Source organism: Geospiza fortis, unplaced genomic scaffold, assembly GCF_000277835.1.
Source record: "Geospiza fortis unplaced genomic scaffold, GeoFor_1.0 scaffold173, whole genome shotgun sequence".
NCBI classification, from domain to species: domain Eukaryota; kingdom Metazoa; phylum Chordata; class Aves; order Passeriformes; family Thraupidae; genus Geospiza; species Geospiza fortis.
The window spans coordinates 2,085,251-2,105,564 of record NW_005054334.1 but is presented as its reverse complement, the minus strand read 5'-3'; the positions used below and the strand labels follow the sequence as shown (position 1 = coordinate 2,105,564).

Sequence of the window (20,314 nt, the reverse complement as noted above, 5' to 3'; positions counted from 1 at the left end):
TCTTCTCCCCACAGCATCCTCCCCTCCCCACACCAGCACTGACAGTACACACCATGCCTTCAAGGGAGGCTCAAGTCTTTGCTCCTTTAATGTGCAGTAAAAAAGTCGACTCTCCCACGCTCAAAAAGAAATCCCATGAGCAGGAGCCCTGAGCTTGGCACCCTCCTCCCTGGCTTTCATTTACAAGTGGGCAGCGTGTGCAGTTTGCTCTGAAGAGTTTTTTCCCCCATGTGCAGACGAACTCCTGGCTGCTGCAGGGCTCTTCTACTGGCATGAGATGACTGATGTCTAACTTCACCTCTGTGCTCACTAGCTGAACAAGCTTCTGCAGCACCAGCACGTTCCCACTGGTGTAACAGTGCGGATGGAAGGGCCTCCTGCTTTAGGGGGATGCAGCTCTGTGACCCTGGCACACACAGCCATCCCGAGGGAGTCTGTAGCATTGGCCTGGCTCAGAGGGACTCCCCACACCACGGCACAATGTGATGGAAGGCATCAGTGGAAGGGAGGGAGGGAGGTAGGATCGCACTGGGATAAAAGTAGGATAATGGAGAATTAAATTAACTGCAAATAGTTTGCTGAAGGCACATCCTACCCCATGGGAGAGAGCTCCTTCAGCCTGGGGTACTGCTTGCAGTCCTGTGAGCTGCCAAGGGCTTGGACGACTGGCTGCCATGCAATGGAAACATCTGGGCTGTGGGCAGGATTCTGGATAAACTGATGGGGAAAGGGAGGCAAGGAGGAAAAGGGGTTGTGAGTGGGAAGGTGTTGCATACCACAAGCACTTGTGCAAGAGAGGTTAGAGCAACAGGGTCCCTCTACCATTATTAGTGTTCCTCTTCGGCCACCAGTAATGGTTCACATCCCCGTGCTTTCCAGTCTAACACTGGCAGGCAGAGGGCTGGAGATACATTCTGGGAGGGCTGAGGAAAGAGGCAGGCAGGAATGATTTCAGCAGCAGACTGCAGCCTCTCCTGTTTCTTGGGCAAGATCTCTAACTACCTCACTGGAGAATAGGATGGGGGAGCTTCTTCCGGAGCTTCTTCTGCTTTGCCCACTCTGTACCATAAAAAGAAAAGCCCACTGAACTCCCACATTCTCTAGCAGCTTTGAAACCCCCTTTACAAGTCTATTGTATGATATTCCTAAACACAACAAAGATTATCTGAAGTCTGAAAGCAGCTTAAAAATAAAAACAACTCAAAGGTAAAACAGGAAGAGAATGGAGGAAGGGGACAGAGTCCTTCCTCTGCTGGCCCCTGGTTGGAGGCAAGCAAAACAGCACACACAGCCTCTTGCTCCACAGCACACCAGTCCATAGCATTCACAAGGCAAACATAGCGTCATCTTCCTTTGCTTGCTTCTGATGATGGCTGGCAGCAGGAGGGGAGAGAGATGTCCCTGCTGAGGAGCTGGACAAAGTGGGGAGGCGGTCCGCAACTTTTGCTCGCTCTTCCAGAAATTTGTCAAACTCTGACGGCAAGAGAAGAGCAGAGCATTAGCAAAGAGGGAGGTTTGTGGAAAAGCCAAGGTGCTGCCAGGAAGAGCTCAAGACAAGGGTTGGCTGGCACATCTCACCTTCACTGGTGACACCTTTTGGATCCTCTGAATCTCCCTAGCAGAGAAGGAGAAGGGCATGGTTAGAAGGAAGATGGGTAAAGGCGTCTCACAGATGTGATTCTTTGCACACAGAGAGACACGACAGTGTTTCCCCCACTTCCATGGTACAGACATGTTGGAGGGGCCCTCAGTTCATTAGCTATGGCTCCCAGAAGGCTGATGATACTGTTGTGGTATCCCAAAGCCTATGTCCCTAGCTTTTCCTTCCCTGGTTCCTCCCAGCAGTCTGTGCCACACATTCAGCGATGACAGTGCTGTTATACACTGCCTGAAGTGCAGCCCCACAGGAAACTCCAGCAGGACTGCTGGCTCCAAGAAGGCAGCCCCTCACTTACCACGTCAGTGGAGAGCCACTTTTCTATGTCTTCCATGAAATTGGCTTGAGGAACTGGTACCTGGGACAGAAAAAAAAGGGCAGTGAGGCCAAGAGAATAGAGGATGTTCCAGTAAATCCACTATGCAAAAAGAAAGCCCAACTCAGAAGCTCAGCCTCTCGCTCCACTGTGCAGTCAGCTCAGGCCCATCCAAATCCAGCTGGTGCCACTGCAAAGCTCTCCCAGCTATCAGTGCCATTGCTTACCTGCTTCCTCTGTCCCATCCATGCCCAGACATGCAGTTTCCAGGATACATGCCATTAAAAGCATCTGTGGTTTGGTGGTTGGCTTTGGGATATTAGGACTGGACCAGACTTTGCTTTTTGGTGAGGACCCAGTAGGTGGAAGTTATCTGCTTGTGTAGGCAGCCAGAGAACAAGAGACATGCATTTCTCTACACCTTCTCCCTCTACAAACCAGTGACAGTCTGATGTCAAAGTCTGCACTGCTGAAGATATTGGAGGTGCCAGGTCTGACAGCACACAAAGGGGGAAAGACACCTGCCAAGAACTGATTCCCTGGTATGATCATGGAGCACAGCAGGATTTGATATCACACCAAACTACTGAAACGGACTCATCAAAGAGGAAGTAATCTACAATTAAATTTTACTTCCAGTAGGGATGAGGATAGCTCAGAAGAATTCATAGCCCTGGTCAATTTAAACAGCAAAGAGACATATTCCTTTGCTGAGGTAGCAGAGGTAACCTTGAAAGAAACAAAGTGTGATTCAAAACTCCAGATCCTTTTCTCCAGTCACGAGCTCCTGAACAAAGCTGAGCAAGAAGCAATCCTTGCTAGAGGCTCCCCAAGCAGAAGAATGAGAGAGTATTTGTGGGAACTTATTTATTAGTTTTCTAATATATATAGCTCCCTTGCCCTCAGGAAACACCAAGACCAAGAAAAAGAGCAACACTTTCATACCAAAGACAGATTTCCTCAAACCAGGGAGCAAGCACAGATAGTTATCACAGCTGGCAGATGGATGGGAACGGAAGAGGATGTTTGAGATTAGGGAAGTTTCGAGGCAAACTGGCTTTGCCTGCCCAGAGAGGATCTTTTTGGGGTAGAAGTGCATTCAAGCCAACTGTACAGCATGTGGGGAAACTTCCTAGAGCAGACATCAGCCTGGGCTGTGCCCATTACCAGAAGACAGGCTAACAAGCTTCAGACCAGGAGCTGTCAAAGCCTCTGTGTGCTTGAGAGAATGTAATTGCAGGAATTCCTGCTGCCAAAAGACCAAATTCAAATGCCTGAAAGCTCAATCATTAGTTACAGGAGGAGGCCTTCAACAGGGTTAAAGTCAGAATGTGTTTTCCTTCAAACAAGGCACCTTGTGTTAAGGAGGAGACTGCAAGGAGAATGAATGGCAGCAGCCACCCACATGATGCCACCAGCTATTGCCTCTGCCTCAGACACCCGCCCCAAAACAGGCCATCCTCTAGCTCAGAGTGGCACATGTTCTCTTGGCCTCAGAGCTCCTAGGATTTTTTCCTACACATATATTTACTTGAGGAAGGACTGGCACACTGCCTACTTCCTTCCCAAGCCTAGTCTCCACTACTGGCCCAGCCCAGGGTTGCTCCATTCCAGTTAGCAGTATCTGCTGATGTCTGCTGTGCATCCTCATGTGCTGTGCCAGTGATGCTTCTGTTTCAGCAGCCCCAGCCTCCTCCCTCCCTGCTGGCCCTCCACCACCTCAGATCTCACCATTCCTTGACGCATCATCCACTTTGTCAGCTGGGCTCCATCACTAGAGGCACCAGACTCCCCCTGGATGACAGAGAGTCTGCATTGCAGTGTGAGGGAGAGGGGAGGCAGCGGGGTTAAGGTGGGGGAAAGAATATACTAATACTGGTGGCCTACTTCTCTGATTGCAGAGAGAAGGTGACTGGACTTGGAAATTTGCTGAAGAGGAATAAAACATACATTTCCAGGTGGAAGTTTCCCCGGGGAGGGACATCCTTCAACTGCCTGAGGCAACCCCAGACTTTTCACAGTTCCTCACCTCAGGGCTTTAAAGAATGAGGTATGCAGCCCAGCTAGGAAATGCAGGTTGGTGGAGACTGGGAGTTATCATCACTTGACTTTTTCCCAACAGACAGCACCCTTACTTCCTTGGTGAGCCAGGAGGTTACTCCCATTCCTGGTGATGCAGTAAAAGCTGTGGCCACTTACCGCTCCTGTGTTCTGCTGCCGGGCATCCAGGGCACCAGCAAGGCCTTTGGTGGCTTGGGGGTCTTCGTACTTTACCCTGGAAGCAGAGAGGGAGACAACAGGCTGATGAGATGCCTGAGGGTGAAGAGCAGGAACTCCTAAATGACTGCACAACTTTTCATGCCTTGTCATTCTGCTACCAAGAGCTTCTAGAAAGGTGTGCAAAGCCCTTGTTATGGGTGTAGCCCACCACAAAACAGACTAATCTACTCACTGGAACATTGTGGGATACAACAGGACAGCCCTGGCACAGTGACAGAAGGATGACAAGGACTTATATGAAAACCAAGACACAGACTTACAGAGCTAGGTGTATTAACCACAACACTTACCTTCTTTGGGGTGGACTATAAAGAGAAAAAACTAACACAGACTGACCAGAATATTACAGATATTTCAGGAAGGATTTGAGCAACAGGCCCTCTCCTACATACTCACCTATCTTCACAGACACAAACAGCTCAAAACCAGCTCTTTAACTAATACCACGTGAGAAGTGATGGTGGCAGAGGTTCACTGGCTATGCTGGCCATAGATGAGACTGGATGATCAGAAGAGCCTAGTGTTGCTTCCAAGTCTCCAAATGCATCATCACAGCAATCTCTTTCCACACACAGACATGTCTCACCCATAATTTCCCTCATCCCAATCCTATATCCCCTCTAGGCTGCTACTGCACATGACAATGCCACACGTCACCGTTTGATCCATGCTGAGCGGGGAAAACTCTCCATGCTAGGAAAATGAAGCCTTTCACAGAAACTCTCCACAAGTTTCTTCTTCAGCTGCTCCCAGGCCCAATCCCACAGATCCAGCAGACCATCAAGTGGAGCTGTTTTTGTTGGGGGCCAGGGGCTTGGGCCACCGCTGCTCAAACTTCTCAAAGAAGTGCTCATCAGTGAAGGGGCCGCTGTGGACAATGGCATCCAGGATGAAGTACAGTGCTGCTATCATGCCACTGATGAGGAAAAATGGCAGGAAAGGCTTGAAGTGCCTTAAGCACTGCCTCACTGAGACACACATGAAGCATGGGGGGGGTCAAAAACAAACCCCAGAGGCTCTGCTAGCACGTCCTGTTCAGGAACTGTAGAGCAATGGGTCTGTTCAAGTGGAGAGAGACACTGAGAGCAGAGGCTTGCAGTGAAATGTGAAGCCTGAGCCACTAGAGGTTACCTGGCAGGAGTGCAAGTGCAGGCAGGAATAAATAGAAGATGTCTTGTTACTTGTGCAGAGATCATAAGCCTCAGCCTGTTAAGGACTGTGCTACAGCAGAGACGATACAATTCCACCTCTGTCCAGAATGCCAGCACTGAGCACATACCAGTGGCTCTGGTTTCAGCCCCAGACTGGGTGCTGTTGATACAACTGTTTTTGTGCTGGACTGCCTCTGTCCTCAGGCAGCACAACCCACAGTAAAAGCGGTGGGGAAACCCAGGGACAAAACACACGAAGTTATGTGTAGGCCATGGGTTTCCCCACCACATTTACCAGAAGCAGTGTGAGGCAAAGGAATGGAAGGAGACATCAGTAGGAGACCTGAACTTGACACGTGTAAGAGACCTTAACTTGCTACTGGCCAGCTGCAGAACAAGGCACTCTAGTGGCTGCAGGAGTGCAGGAGCACTGGTCTTGGAGGGCTGGAGGCAGTGATGGGCCCATGGGCTCTACTGTTGGTACTCTATGGAGAGCAGTTAATGGCTCTGCCAGCCAAAGCAGCGTGAGATCAGCCACAGTCTATAAACCCAGGGAATCTGATCAGCACACCTCTTGTCAGCTCCTCCAGAACAAGGATTCAGGAATCTACTCTGCAGTAGAGAAGGCCTCTTTAGTTCAGCCAGCACTATGGAAACCCAGCTCTTAGTGCTTTACACCAGGAATCTCAAACGCACCATGGAAGAAGAAACATCGGTCCCACTTGCCAACAGGGAAGCTCAGGCACAGAACAGTGCCCTTTTGCAAGCCACAACTGACTGCGCTCTTCCTGCACTCCAGCTCAATACTCTGTCTGTTAGGCTGAATCAGTACTCAGCAGTTCCCAAATTCAACATCACCCCAGTCAGGACACATGAGTTCAGAGGCAAACAAGAAAACTGAGCCAGTCCCACTTCACACCTTCATTCCCAGACACTGAATCTCCCAGAACATGTGGGAGACCAATTCCTTCTCGCCATACCCAGAGCCCACCATGAAGGGGAGATGATGGAAGCAGGAAAAAGGACTGGGAGCACAGAGCTCATGCTACAAACACTGTGTGTGTGAAGACTGCATTTCTGTTTCATCCTGCTGTCTCCCAGGAACTGCTGCTGGTCAGGGTGTAGCCCCATTTTCCCTGAGCCCTCGTCCTTTGCAAGAAGGCAGAAAGGACAGAGTGAGCTGCTCCACTCACCCTTTGCGCTGCTCAGCCAGCGAGCTGCCACGGGTCAGGGCAAACATGTCAAAGTCTTCCTCCAGCTTGCCAGAAGTGTCGAGGGAGTGCAGCCCTGCACTCACACTGCTTGAGCCCAGGTCTGTGGGAGAGAGAGCAGGGTGAGCAGGCAGCATAGAACAGTAAACGGAGGACTGTGGGCATGGAGAGTGCTGGATGGAAAACTGTCATCAGAACAGGCTAAACTACTCTAGCCCCACTCCTCCATCCTGCTCCCCAGCTGCAGCACAGTCTATGCATGTGTGCAGTCGGGGGTGAAGTAACAGAAGCTATTTCTTTGCCCACTCAGTAGATATTTTTGACTCAGTTTCAGACAGAAGCAGCAGCATCAATTTACTGATGCTGAAGGCTAGATGTTCCTGACCATCTTAGACAACTCTGGAGGGAATTGCTCCATAACCTCTGGAAGAAAATAACCTGTGCTTCTGGGCAAGCACCTCTGAGACAGATGAGTGGATTTTCATGACTCAGGCATCATCTGAAAAACACTTGACTTGAAAAATATCTCAGCTGGCTTGTCTGTAAAAACAGTCTGGTGCCGATTTTCTGCAACTGCATCCAGGCAGTGCTACGTAGGTTGTTGGTATGTCTTGAAGAACTCCCAGGACCCCTCAGGTTTTTTGAGTAAACAACCTGTCAAATCCTGGGTCCTGGGCCCAAGATGCTCATGGCTGCCTTTGCAGCATAGCTTCAGCTGCTCTGCTTCTCCCAGACCTCAGTGGTGAACCTGACACCACACAGCAAGAGAGGCAAGTAGGCAATGCTGCCAGGCATTGCAGAAGGAGCAATTTTATCCCCAATCCTGCTGGAAGGCCAGGTCCTTAGCCACAGACTAATGCTGAGACCCTTCTTAAGTCATGGCCACCTCCTGCAATATGTGAGGTGAGGATGCCAAGACATATGCTTGAGTGCCTTGGGGCATATACAAGTTTCTTCATGAGTTTGTTAGTTGAAAACACATGGCATTTCTCTAGGTTACGCTAGGAATCTGACTAAATAATTTTGGGAGATGATTCAAGGGCGGGAAAGGATTTTCAAAGCAGCACAGGAGAAAGACTGAGGGGAAAACCGCATAGCAACACACTCATTCCAGCCAGCTGAGAGGAAAGGTTGCTGGTGACTTCAGGCTGTTTCAGTGCTGAAGGAGTATTGGGTCCCAGGTCAATCAAGCTGTTCTCTGCCTCATTTGGTGCCTTTGGAAGAAGAAAAAAGAAGATGGTGGAGAGTTTCTGAAGCTTGCATACCCTGACCCTACAATCCTAGCTCATTGATAGTGGAGAGGAAAACCTTTCTGCACCTATTGAAAGATATCAGCTGTGAAGAGGGAGAAGAGGGACAGTGATCAGAGAACTGGCTAGGAATAGTGTCCCAGGGCAGCATATGCCTGGGTAGCCAGCCTCCCAGCTCTGCTGGATGTCAGTAAGTAGGGTGAATGCTGGTTCAGAGGACAGGGTAGTGCTCAGAGTAGGCCCATATGGGAATTGGAATCTCATTATTCAATAACTATAACTGCTGCCGCTTTGCTCTAGCTCTTTGGGCAGGGCAGGAGAGGTTTGCAGTGGGAAATGGAGTGTCCCATGTACCAGGTGCTCTGCTTGGTTGGGAAAGCTCCCAGCTTGGCTGGGAAAGCAAAGCCCACCATTTCTAAGTGGGGCAGACTGAACCTCCCTCCAAGTCCCCCACAAGCAGGGCACTGCTGGACCTGCAGGATGCAAACCAAGCTGCAGAGAGGGGCAGTTGCTCTGAGTTACCTTAACAGGCTGTCCTGTCCGAAGTCGCTCGAACCTGCAAGAAAGGTGACAGGATGCATTTCAGTAGTGTGGGCTCATTCACCCATAGCCCAAGAGATTTTTTATAAGACTTGGCACAGTCTGCCCTTTCCTACCCACTAGGAAAGGGGAACTATGGCTCAGGGCCCAATTTCCCCTCAAGTTACCCAAGCAAGACCCATAGAATTGATGTCTCCTGAGAGGTGGTGTGAGAAAGCTTCTTAGGATCTTCCACAGTTACTCATAACCAACAGCTCTCCTTACAGTTCATCTGGGGATGAACTAGCAAAGATGTGTTTGTTGAAATGGAAAAAAAAAAAAGCAGTGCTGATCCCATCTGGCAATTTCTTTCTGTCCCCATCCGTCTCAGAGCTAGAAAACCAGCTCTTTCCATGCAGTTGCCTCCTTCTTTTGGGTTATGCCACAGGGACATCTTTATACCCCATCAGGAACTTACACAGCAGCTTTTAAGGGGCAGGACTCAGTCAGCAAAAATTGAGAGCATTTGGCTTTGTTCTCAAAGATGGATGATACAGACTGATACATCTCGAGTATTATACTCTTGGGCAGATCAGAAGGATGGGATAGGCAGCCTTCATGGGCAGTAAAGTCTTGTGGGAGAGCAGGGAAGAGAGGGGAGCAGAGAGGTACCTTTCATGGCGCAGAAACACGTTATTGAGGTTGTCATTGATGAGGAGCAGCTCCTCAGTGAGTTGCTCATGGAGGACACGGGGAATCAGCTCCAGGACTCGCTGCTGCATGGCTCTGCATGTCCGATTCAGCTCCTGTTCAAAGCAGGGCAAGTCACCACTCACAAAGGTCACACTACGGCCGAGCACTCACAAATTTGGTATTCTGACTGGAACACAGATTCCAGAGGCTACTGGGATCTATCAGGAACTGTTGATGGGCAACAAATATTGGTGTGAGAGGTAAATTGAGTCTAAGCTTTACATGGAATAAGTGTATGCTTTTTGTATTACACATCACCCAGAAAGAAAGGCCCTAGGGGACTACAAGCTCCCTTGTGAAATAATTCCAGCCTTGGCAATGTGATCCACCACTGAAACTCTACCATCCTTGTGTCTTCCTTATCCCTTCACTCCCTGATAAGCCCCACACTAAACTGTTCAGTCATTCCCCACACCTGGCATGCATTGGGCCTCAGTCCACCAAGTAATTGCTAAATTGTGCTGCATGTGCCAGCCCTCCGCCCTGCCCAGTGTTCCTCACTTGCAGCAGTTCCAGGTCAGAAGGCTCAGCCTGGGATGGCACCAGCTCCGTCAACATCTCCGACATCACCTTTGTGTTCCCATTCACCACTTCCAGCTCACTGCGCAGCTTCCCGATCTGCAAAGGCAAAGTGAAGTGACAGCTCTGCCAGGGCAGGCTGGGGACATGGCTGAGGTAGCTCTGAAGGCAGGGAATGGCACCATGTGTGCATGCCTGTTCACAGCCACCGGGGAGTTCATTTGTCACCACTCTAGCTGTCAGGAGCTCCCAGCAGGAAACCCTTCCATGACTTACCATCAAATTCATTTGCTGGTAGCAGATGCCAGGCCCTCACCTGGAATCTCAGCTGCCAGTCTAGCCTTGATTTTTAATAGCCAGCACAGGCTGCTGGTATGATTCAAATCTCTCCTCAGCTAACAGCTCCCATGTGGTAGCCATTTAAATGGTTTAATTTCCAAAGTGGTGTAAGAGAGGGGGAAAAATTAATTCCTATTCAACAGGAGAGCCTCAGCTAAGTGCGCAGTTGAAGCTTTAGTCCTCTGGTTTACAAGCCACTGCTGAGCCTCTTTAGAACTGTTTCTACCCTCTGTTCTGCAAGGGAACACAAAATACTGACAGCTAGGGGTTTGGTGCTGAACATGGTGTGGTATGAAGTCAGGGTGAGGAAGGAGAAAAGAGGATGGGGAAACAAGTGAGGAAGCCTAAGCCTTTGGAAGCCACATTGCCAGATAAGGTTGATTCATATAAAGTAAGCAGTGAGGCAAGATAAACAAAGATGATAAGGAGGCATCGTACTCCACTTCCCTCTACCTGCAAGCAGCCCTGTCTTAGGGAAATGTAAGCACTCCATGGTTGCAGTATCCCAGTTCATCACTGTGACCACAGTGGAGCTCTGGGGAGCTCTCCAAGGACTGTGCTTTAGAGGAACAGCTCCTTGAAGACACAGGCTGGGGCAGGACCAGTACTGCAGTCCCAGAACAGTGTCTGTGAAATAGCTTCAAACACAGGAAGAGTCAGCAACATCCTGGGACTTGTGTCCAACTCACCTGCTCTGGTGTGGGTGTGATGGGCGCGTCGCTGGATGTGCCTCTCCCAGGGGGCAGGGTGACAGGGTGGAGGATGGACTCCATCTGCTGAGGGGAGTTGACTGCAGGTGAGGTCTGTCCAGACTGAGAGTTGGAGCTATACACAGTCTACAAAGATGGGGAAAGTGACAGAGTGAAGGAAATGTTAGACACACATACTTGACAGGACAGTGCAACTAGAGGAGAAATATTGATGGCAGCTCCCCACCTGGTCCCAACAGCTCTTGGCTGTCCTGGAGCTTCTCACATCTCACCACCCAAAAACCCCCTAAATTTAAGACAGAGTTCCTGAAATCCCCTCATTGCTCCAGAACAGCAGCTGCCCAACATTCTTCTCTTCAGCAATGCTCCCATACCCTCTGTGGTGTGTGGATAGGTGACAGCATGTCCAGATCAGTCATGGGGAACTCCAAACCCTTCCGTCTCAGGTCTTCATAGACAGCAACAACACCAGTCAAGTCTGGAGAGCTGCGGAAGGCGTCCGCCCAGGACTGGGGAGAAAGATACAGGACAGCCCATTGGCACATACAACAGCCTTCTGTATAAACACTTAAAGACACACACTGTCTGCACTGGTGCAGATGCTCACATTTCTTGGCTCACCTGGATGAGGGTCAGCACCTTGTCATGCACTATAGCAGGTGGATTGTTCTTTGGCAGGATTGTTCTCACCAGGACACCTTCTACAAAGTCCTGGCTGGACACAAGGACGTGGAAACGATGGCCGCAGTTCTTAACGCAGGTCTCCAGGACCTTCAAAGGCAATAAACCATTAGCTGTAGCCTTCTCTGTCCTCATGTATTAGCCTTATTGGCTTTAGGGACATGAGTCTGTTCAGCATGTGTGCTAAAACTTGTGTTCAGCACTCAGCTTTACAGCAGGGTATCACAGAGCAGAGAAAGAGCCTTGACCGCTCACCGTCAAAGCCAGCATAACTTCATGGAAGTTCTTATTCCCTACAATTCTCTTCTTAATGGCTCGGAATGCATCTTTGGGCCTGAAGGAGAAATGAGATGAAGAAAGATCATCAGAAGGTTGAGGCAAAGCAAAACAGCCACAGGTTCTGGATGCCTCATACTCAGTGGGTGTCCCTCTTCACCATGTTTTCAGGATGGCTTGAAGCAGTGATTGGTAAAGCAGCTTTTGCTTGTGGTTCTGCAAGAGGAGTGAGGTTGGCTGATCATTTAGGTTGGAAAAGACCTTTTAGGGTCATCAAGTCCAACCATAAACCTAACACTGCAAAGTCCACCATTAAGCCATGTCCCTGAGTGCTATTACTGAAATTAGAGGCCTCCGTGCTGATGTCTGCAACAGCTCAAGGTGTTCAGAGCACAACAGAGTAAAAACAATGCTAGAAACACACTCTTGAGGGATAGAGCAAAATCCCATGGCAGAGAGACTGAAGAGGAGAAGATCACAGAAAAGCTTGGCATGGGTTACAAACAGGAAGGAGAGACCAATCTACAGCAATTCCTGTGTTACTCAAAAAGGAGATGTTTAACATTTCCCCGGAGAGAATGAGGCTCAAAAGCTGCAGAGGAGACACACTGGCAAAATCTTGCTTGTATGGGGCAGGTGGGTAAGAGAGCAACAGCATAGCAGGCCCTCATAAACCATTCTCAGAGGGGAGAAACACCATGGTCTCAGTCCACTGTGGTCTTAAGAGGGCACAAATGAACCAGATTCAGAGCACAGGAAGAGAAGCTGAGCTGGAAGAGCAGCGGTGCTGGAGGAGAAAAGTGGGGTGGAGACACTGACTCGGTGAGGAGGGGAGAAGTGTATTGGCCTGTGGGGCAGCCTGGTGTCAATGGATGGGCATTAGCAGGACAATGGGAGAGCCTGTCCAGCTGTGTTATCAGGTGCCCAGACCTGAAAGCGGCCACAGCTCAGGCCTGAAAACTGTGGACAGAGACGGGTGTATTTGCACTGTGGGGATAGTGGAAAAGGAGTGGTGACAGATCTATAAGTAGAGGTGTTTGACTTTGTTTCCATACATGTGAAGCTGAAAACTGGGCTTGCTAATCCTCTGTCAACATCACTGTGGGGTAGGACAGCAGGAGTGAAACCATCATGTTTTATTCCATGTAGCACCTTCCTTTTACATGCTGCTCTTGACATCTCCACTGTGAGAAAGAGCATTCTCCCTTGAATTCACTGGCAAATCCCCAGCTCCTGAGTTAACAAGTCTGGCAGATTGATTAACATCTCCCTGTAGGGAGAGGGAGACAAGAGCTCCCCCACCCACTTTGTGTGTTTTTGAGTGACTGTACATGAAAATACCTGAGAAGAAACCCAAGAAAGACTGGCACAGTAAGAAGACTGAATAGCAGCCCGAGATTTTCCCCTCTTCTCTCAGTCACCAGCCTTTAGATTTTTACATTCCCAGAGGAGAGAAAGAGAAGGGTATGAAGGGGGAATAAATCATAGTGGAAGAAATGCAAATATGCCTTCTGGAGATGGGAGGCAGCCGGGCTTGAACAGAGGGCTGTCTGGGGACCCTGAAGGCCTGTTTGAATGGCTCCTGGCACTCACCAAGATTATAGAGAAGCATCTAATAAATGCTCTGACAGCTTTGCTACGTCTCTAGGTCTCCTAGCAGAGTCTTGTCTCAGGGATTGCAGGGAAGCCTAGCTTATTACCTCCAGCAGTGCATGCTACTACTCCTACAGCCCAGGGATGTGGTGTTACAGGGAATTCAGCGATCTGCCACTGGATATGGGCCCTTGCCAGCTCCCTTACCCTTCTTCAGTCTCGTTAATGATGTCACAGATCTCCATGTTGAGAGCCCAGTCCTCACTCCGCAGGGACCCATCGGTAGCTCTCTCTGGAAAACAGAAACCAAGGTGAAGAGCAGCCCCGGCACTCTTAAGCTCTCACAAGACCCCAGACCCCAGCCTGCTTCTCCCTGGCTGCCACTACAACACGTAAGGAGGCAAATTCATATGCAAATTCTGGGTCACCAAGTGCTCCCCACTAGGTGTCAGCATGGCAGAGCACACTGCTGGGATGGTGGGTGCCCAGCTTTGCCCATGCCACCAATGCTACTGACACACAAACACATTCTGTGTGACCTCTGGTGTCCTGCACATGAAGAGAAGGGGCTCAGCATAACTTCAGCTCCACAGCTAAGGAAAAGGGGGCTTATTTGCTTTGTTACTGCAAGGCCAGAAACTGTTGAGTTCAGCCCGCTCACCCTGATACAGATCTAATGCCAATAGCTCCAATTCTTGGTTTGTACCACATAAGGAGACAAAAGAATCAGTCCCCTTTTTTTTTGTACACCAGCTGTATAGAAACAAACAAGCAAACATAGAAAACCAAAGCAGGGTTTCTCTCATTTAATATTTACACCTTTCCCCTGAACTTCTGGCCTCTAGGGAGTGTAGGCAGAAGCAAACTGCAGGCTGAAGTCGAAGCAATATTGTTCCAGCTTTGATTGTGTTCCCTTTAATTAGGAATTCCTCAGTCAGCCTTGATGTTATTTATTCAAGGCAGAGATTTGGGAAATGAGCAGCTATTACTGGGAGCACCAGTGCCTCCACCCTGTAATCATCCATGTCTCAGTCCTAGCCATGCCTTTGACTGATGCCTTCAGGGACACCACCAGTAGAGAACGGCCAGCGGGGCCAGAAGGACCCAGGCACTCCCAAGACCACAGGGAAACACAGACACAGCAAATGGCAAGCAGAGGACAAAAACCATCCTTTCCAGCTCTCTCATCCTACAAAACACTTGACTTAGCACGGGGGCAAGAGAATTAAAACTGGCCAGACCTGTTCAGCACTTACCAGGTGCTCTTCAGGAGAGCTCAGTCCCAGAAAGGTACTTACAGAAATGCCTGCATTTTCAAAACTGCTGTCCCTGCAAAATCTGTGGCTCTCCCTCGCTGCTGTGAATCCTCTACCCCTTTAGAGAGGTCTTTCCTCTGCAGAGCTGCCTTTTTCTGCCTTTGACCCAGCAGCTAATGATCCCTGTGTAGGAATGAAATTAAATGCCCATTCACACAGTAATGAGATAAGGCCATAACACAGGAAGAAGATTTTTTAACTCCTGCCTGGGTAAGCACATCCATCATGTCTTGTTTAGGGTCAGGCACAGAGCTATTCACAGCACTGTGCAATGCAGCCTCTTATACACGTGTCCCTCCCACAGATTGCACACCACAGTGGGAAGCTATCTGCATCTTATCACAATCCAGCCACCACCTTTTCTGTTGGCTACAGAATGCATTGATTACACAGTAATTATGCTGATGACATTGTGGCCACAGCCAGATGGAAGAGGGCAGACAGGGAAGGAGAGTGGCAGACTGTTCTTGATGCTCTTCCACCTTTCTAAAGCTCTGGCTATTACTGGAATAACCTTAAGGCTCCTTGATTCAGGTAAACTTTTGTCACTTTGAGTATTAACTTTACATAGGGATCCTGATCTCTGGCAGATCCAAGCTTCCTCAGTGAGGCACAGGAGGAAGAATTGCACTGGGTGATCTGGTGGAGAATACATCCAGGGCAATAGGCATGTCTGGTGCACCAGGGCATGTAGCAGCCAATGGGGGAAACTTTCGTAACACATGAGGGAAAATATTTTCCATTGGGGCTCCTTTGGGATCAGGACACAGCACAGAGCTCCAGGTTTCCTCCTGCCCTGGGACACCAGCCGTGCTGGCAGGCAGGCTGCAGCTCAGGTCAGTCTGATGTGTTTGGCTCATGTGGTCACCAAGCCCCCCTCACTTGCACTCTCCTCTGGGATCCCCTGGTCATGACACATCATGGTTTGAACAAGCCAGAAGTTTCCCTGCACTGTTCGCTGCCACTGGCAATAAATCACAGAAATCCACTACACAGGGGTTGCTCTGCTGGAAGTGAAGTCTACATCCACTCTTCTCACTGCACATGGAAGGAAAAACCCACAACTTGGGAACAGGGCTGAGCCTGCTTGGAAGCTCTGAGCTACAGAAAAAACAAAGGACAAAATAAAACCTGCATTTAACCAATCCTTGCTGTTCAAATCTCCCCAACCTTCTTTCGCATTGTACACAAACATGAATTTAATCTGCCAACACCCTTTCGTCACTTGCCAATGTTTGGTGGCACGCTGTGACCTGCTCCCCACCACCCTTTCCCTTCAAATGCACCAATCCTGCCAAGGTCAAGCAGCAGGTTTGCTTTTCCGAAAGGAATGTAAATAAACCATGTGTGCTCCTTCACCTGCCTGGCCATTTAGGGGAAAACTGGGCTTCCTCAGAAGTGACACACCCTGCCCCTGTTACCCCACAATATCATGGCCATCCTGCTACCATCACCCCAGTTTATACACTCATCAAGGGAGAGCTGCAGGAAAGCAGCAAACCTGCCATAAACACAACACAGGGTCACAAAATGCAAAGCTGGAAGAGCAGTATTAGAGCATATGGAAAACAGGAATGTGACCCTGAGGCAATTCCAAGGACAAAAGGCTTGAATTTACCTAGTACAAATTAAGGCCTGGCCTAGGTGGCGTTGGGAAAGCTGGAGCTAATGCCCTTCTAATCCTCCTTGCACTCTTCAAGCTGTAAGGGGCTGTCCAAACCTAGTAAGATATGGAGTTTTCTCCAAAATCCTGAACTTTGCCCTTCTGTAAAGCCTGCAGAAGGGAAGGAAACAAAGTTTAATTAGTCACATGAAGGATCAGGGTGGCTGGCCCCATTTCATGAGCTGTAATTAGCACATGAGCTGTCTGCTCCACACGAAATCTGAGCCTGGGATGGCTGGGGACAGCAACAAGTCCCTAAAAAGAGCAAGCACAGGAGGCAGGGCACTGCCACATGCCCAGCACTCTGCCTGGTGGTCATCAGGCAGCATCTACTTGTGTGTGTTACCAGCTGAGCCTGACCTGCAGCAGAGAATTCCCCTGGCAGAGGTTATCGTGAGCCTGCGAATGCCATTCCCCCTCCAAGCCCCAAACCACTGGCTGCTGAATGTACAGGAGGCCCTTCATGGGGCTGCTCCAAAGCCACATTGTTTTGGCAGCCAGTCCGGCTCCCCGGGTGTGACAGCATTGGGGTTTGTCTGATTCCAGTCTGCTGCCTCACAAATTGCTCAGATGGACCCAGAACCACGCAGGACAGTGGTACGGGTTGAACCAGAGAATGGGCTCTTTTCCTGCATGGCACTGGATGTGCTCCTGCTGACTGCAGCTAGGTGATAAAAGTTATTTGGAACCAGCAGATAATGAAGAACTCCAAACATTGGCATAACTGGCACAAAGGAGCTGTACACTGCTTTGTGCTACGAGTACCTCTCACAAGTTTGCTTCTTTTCAAGGTTATTGTGTCTGCCCTGGTGGCAGGGGAGAGCACACTGTGCAGCTGGGGATTCCACTCAGCTGTCCCTGCAGCAGCACACTGGCACTGCAGAAGTGTGGGGAAGTACAGGAGCCAGGGACAGAAGGTATTGTGCAGGCTCCTGTTCCCTTTGCTCCCCACCCCAGACCTGAAGCACTCATAACCAGCCAGATGCTGCTCAGAAATCCTTTGCCTGTGATATGCTCTGTCCCTCCTCCAAGTGAAGCCTTCAAACAGTGTTCCCTGCAGTGCTTCTTGCTGGCTCTAAGCTCCTCAGCAAAGCATCAAGCACCTTCTCACCCATTTCAGCAGGCGTTTGAGGACACCAGCAGTTCAATGCATGACACAGCTTAGGCTCAGCAGCAAACAATGCAAGATGTCCCTTCTTCCAACTTCATTTCAGTTCACAAACTCACAGGCCCAAATCAGCATCCTGTACAAGCCTCATGCTTTTACTTCCCTTGAGAGAACTTCAGCACCAGCTCTGTCAGGACTTCACCATTTAGCTGTATTCTTCCCCCAAAGCCTGAGAGCACAGTGTGCATTCTAGAGAGACCAGAGATATGGCTCCAAACCTAATTCAAGGACAGTGGTGGACACAGACTGCGCTGACACAGTGGTGTGGGTATGTGTGTCTCTGAACTCCTGCTCCTTTCCCGTGAATCAGCTCAAATTCTCAGGGATCAAGTGACTCTTCAACTGCTGTGTTTTCCCCTTTTCCTCCAGACAGAGGAGGAACAGAAGACAAGGCAATGCCTTTTTGAGAAGCACAACCTTGCAGGGACCCACAGAGCCCACAGAGGGGTGCAGCAACACCTGCAAGGTGGGATCCAAAAGGTTGTGGTGATTTTCTGGTATATTGTTTTGCATCTGCCTCTCTTCCTCACCCAGGAGCCTTACTTACTTGCTCCCTCTTTACAGTCTCGACTTTCCCTGGTCCTCATGCTTAAAATAACCCCCATCCATAAAAAATATCTGTGTCATCTCTGTGCTACACCGTTACTTCTATCCCTTGCCTGCCCTCACTCACTGAAATAACCTGCCTGTGTCCCTTTTGGTATTGCTATAATTACTAGTTATTTTAGACTTCCAGGGTAAGGAGAGAGCTCACTTGGTGGTTTCTTCTCCATTCTCTCACTTAAAGACAACTCACCTCCTTAGAATTAGATTTTCCATTTTGAAAATGGAAAAAAAGCTTCCCTTAGCTCCTAGATGGAGGCATAGTGGATTTCCCTTTCCAGAGGGGAATCTGAACTATGATACTTTAGGACTCTTTGGAAATTTTCCCACTGGTGTTTAAAAAAACTCACCACACAACAGAAACAAGTGAGTCTGTATTCCTCCTGGGAAGAGACATCACAGTGCAAAAACAGGAGAGGCAACTTTTGTGACTAAATCTCAGAACTGTGAGTAAGAAACTAGAAAACCTACTCCTCTGCAACTGACTCATTCTGTGACAGATCACTGAGATTATCTGAGCATTGCTTTCCTAGTCAGCAAAATAAATGGGTCTTACTAGATTAACATTAATGAAGGAATTTGAGAACATTGCTGCAGTGGCCACAGAGGACTTTTTTTTCCTTAGCCTTCATCTAAAGCTATTTTAGACTTTATAAGCTATATCAAGCATACGTGACTTTGCCCAAATAATTTACAAGGACGCAGCATTATCTTTCTGCAGTCAGCCCAGGGCAGCAGCACTGTGCAGGTTTGGTGATCAGGCTCAGGGGTTGGACATGCAGCTGACACAGACCTACCAAACGAGTTTGGGGAAGTCATGTTTGCGTCCCAAATTAAGCGGGGAAGATAGCATTTATCCACATCCCCAGGATGCTGATAGGCAATGTTCAAAAGGAGAAAATATTCACATTTTCAATCACCACCCCTTTCAAGCCCTCCAGAGTTCCTTTCTCATACGCTGTAATTCCTCCACTTCTTTGGACTCCCATAACCTCCATCAACCCCCAGTAAGAACTCCCTAGAATCACACCTCTGCTTCTCACCTCCTCTCGGACACTTTTGAAATATCTTTTCTTTTTTCCTCTTCTTTGCTGTTGGTTTGTTGCTTGGGAATCCCTTATTTAATTGAAACAAAGCCTAGAGGTATAACCCACTTACAATCTGGTTACTAAACTGACCAGAAGATCTGTGAGGCAACTTTCAGATTGCCTCTACCCAAACACAAGGACATATCTGATACACTCACTGAGGGAACAAAGAGCATTCATTCAGGAAAGGGCAGGAGATGGCTTCTCCTAGAACATGTGATGAAACATGTGATGTTCTGGGGGTATGTTGAAGATCATCTGGAGGACTTTGATAATGCAAAATCTTCCCTGATGATCCTTCCACCACCTGGCTGTAATGGATCTCACCTATCTGTCCCAACACCAGAGTGGCACATCACAATGCCCCTGACACACTTTGGGACAGTGTTAGGGTAGCCTCTAAAATCATTATACTAAAAGCATTAATTAAAGCAGCTGCTTGCTCTGTTTCCACTCTAGGCACAGCCTTCTATTCATCCATGCAAGGACACCAAAAAGACTGAATGTGGTACCAGATGTTCACAGCAAACAGCACAGGTCCGACAAGCAGTGAACAGCAAGAATGAGCAAGTGCATAAACTTACAAGTGGAGAGTTTAAATAGGCATCAGCCTTCAAGCATAATTTCAAGTCTCTTAGGCAATACAACATGGGAACAGAGAGTATTCATTCTAAGCATTTTAAGAGCTACATCCCTGCTCTGACACCAGTATGGCTGTTGAGGTGTTCTTCTCTCTAACTGCGGCATCTCTGCTCCACTTTCTCAGGCCACATCCTTCTCCCATGTTCCCCATCTGCCCTGAGCACAGGGACTGCAGGACGCCTTGTGCCTGTGGGCCTGCCAGGACACAGGGTGGGTGCTGTGTTCATTGCTGGAGCTGGTGCTCCATGCTGTGAGCCACAGCCAGATGAAGAGCTCGTGCTGCAGGAGCCAGGGCATGGCCCTGCCAGGCACTGCTTCTCCCACACCTCAGTGCGGGGACGCTCAGGGTGGGCAAACACCCCCAGCTGCCCAGCGCTTGAATCCTTCGGGTAGGGGACACTGGTCCCACTGGGCAAGCCCAGCCCGAGGCTGCTGTCCCTGCAGCCCCGCTGTCCCCACAGTCCTCACTGACCCCGTCCCACAGCCCCGCTGTCCCCTCAGCCCTCACTGACCCCGTCCCACAGCCCCGGGGTCTCGAGGCCGCCCCTCATGCCACCGCGGCTCACGCGCCCCGTTCCC

The 20,314-nt window shown here is 49.4% G+C and overlaps 1 protein-coding gene across 2 annotated transcripts; it reads right to left on the bottom strand.

The window, feature by feature from the left end:
* Nucleotides 1-69: 69 nt before the first annotated feature.
* Nucleotides 70-16,284, bottom strand: TOM1 (target of myb1 membrane trafficking protein). 2 transcript variants are annotated; one of them, XM_031057776.1, is made up of 16 exons: nt 16,190-16,284; nt 13,463-13,547; nt 11,642-11,720; nt 11,327-11,476; nt 11,080-11,214; nt 10,685-10,831; nt 9,639-9,755; nt 9,057-9,190; nt 8,388-8,421; nt 7,721-7,829; nt 6,598-6,718; nt 4,173-4,248; nt 3,705-3,767; nt 1,956-2,015; nt 1,579-1,615; nt 70-1,473 (listed from the first exon to the last, which is right to left on the bottom strand). In XM_031057776.1, the coding sequence occupies exons 2-16, from the start codon at nt 13,498-13,500 to the stop codon at nt 1,325-1,327; spliced, it is 1,449 nt and encodes a 482-aa protein (XP_030913636.1). In that variant the 5' UTR covers nt 13,501-13,547; nt 16,190-16,284; the 3' UTR covers nt 70-1,324. The 2 variants fall into 2 exon arrangements, with proteins under 2 accessions (XP_030913636.1, XP_005421860.1); XM_005421803.3 differs by lacking the exon at nt 3,705-3,767.
* Nucleotides 16,285-20,314: the final 4,030 nt, after the last annotated feature.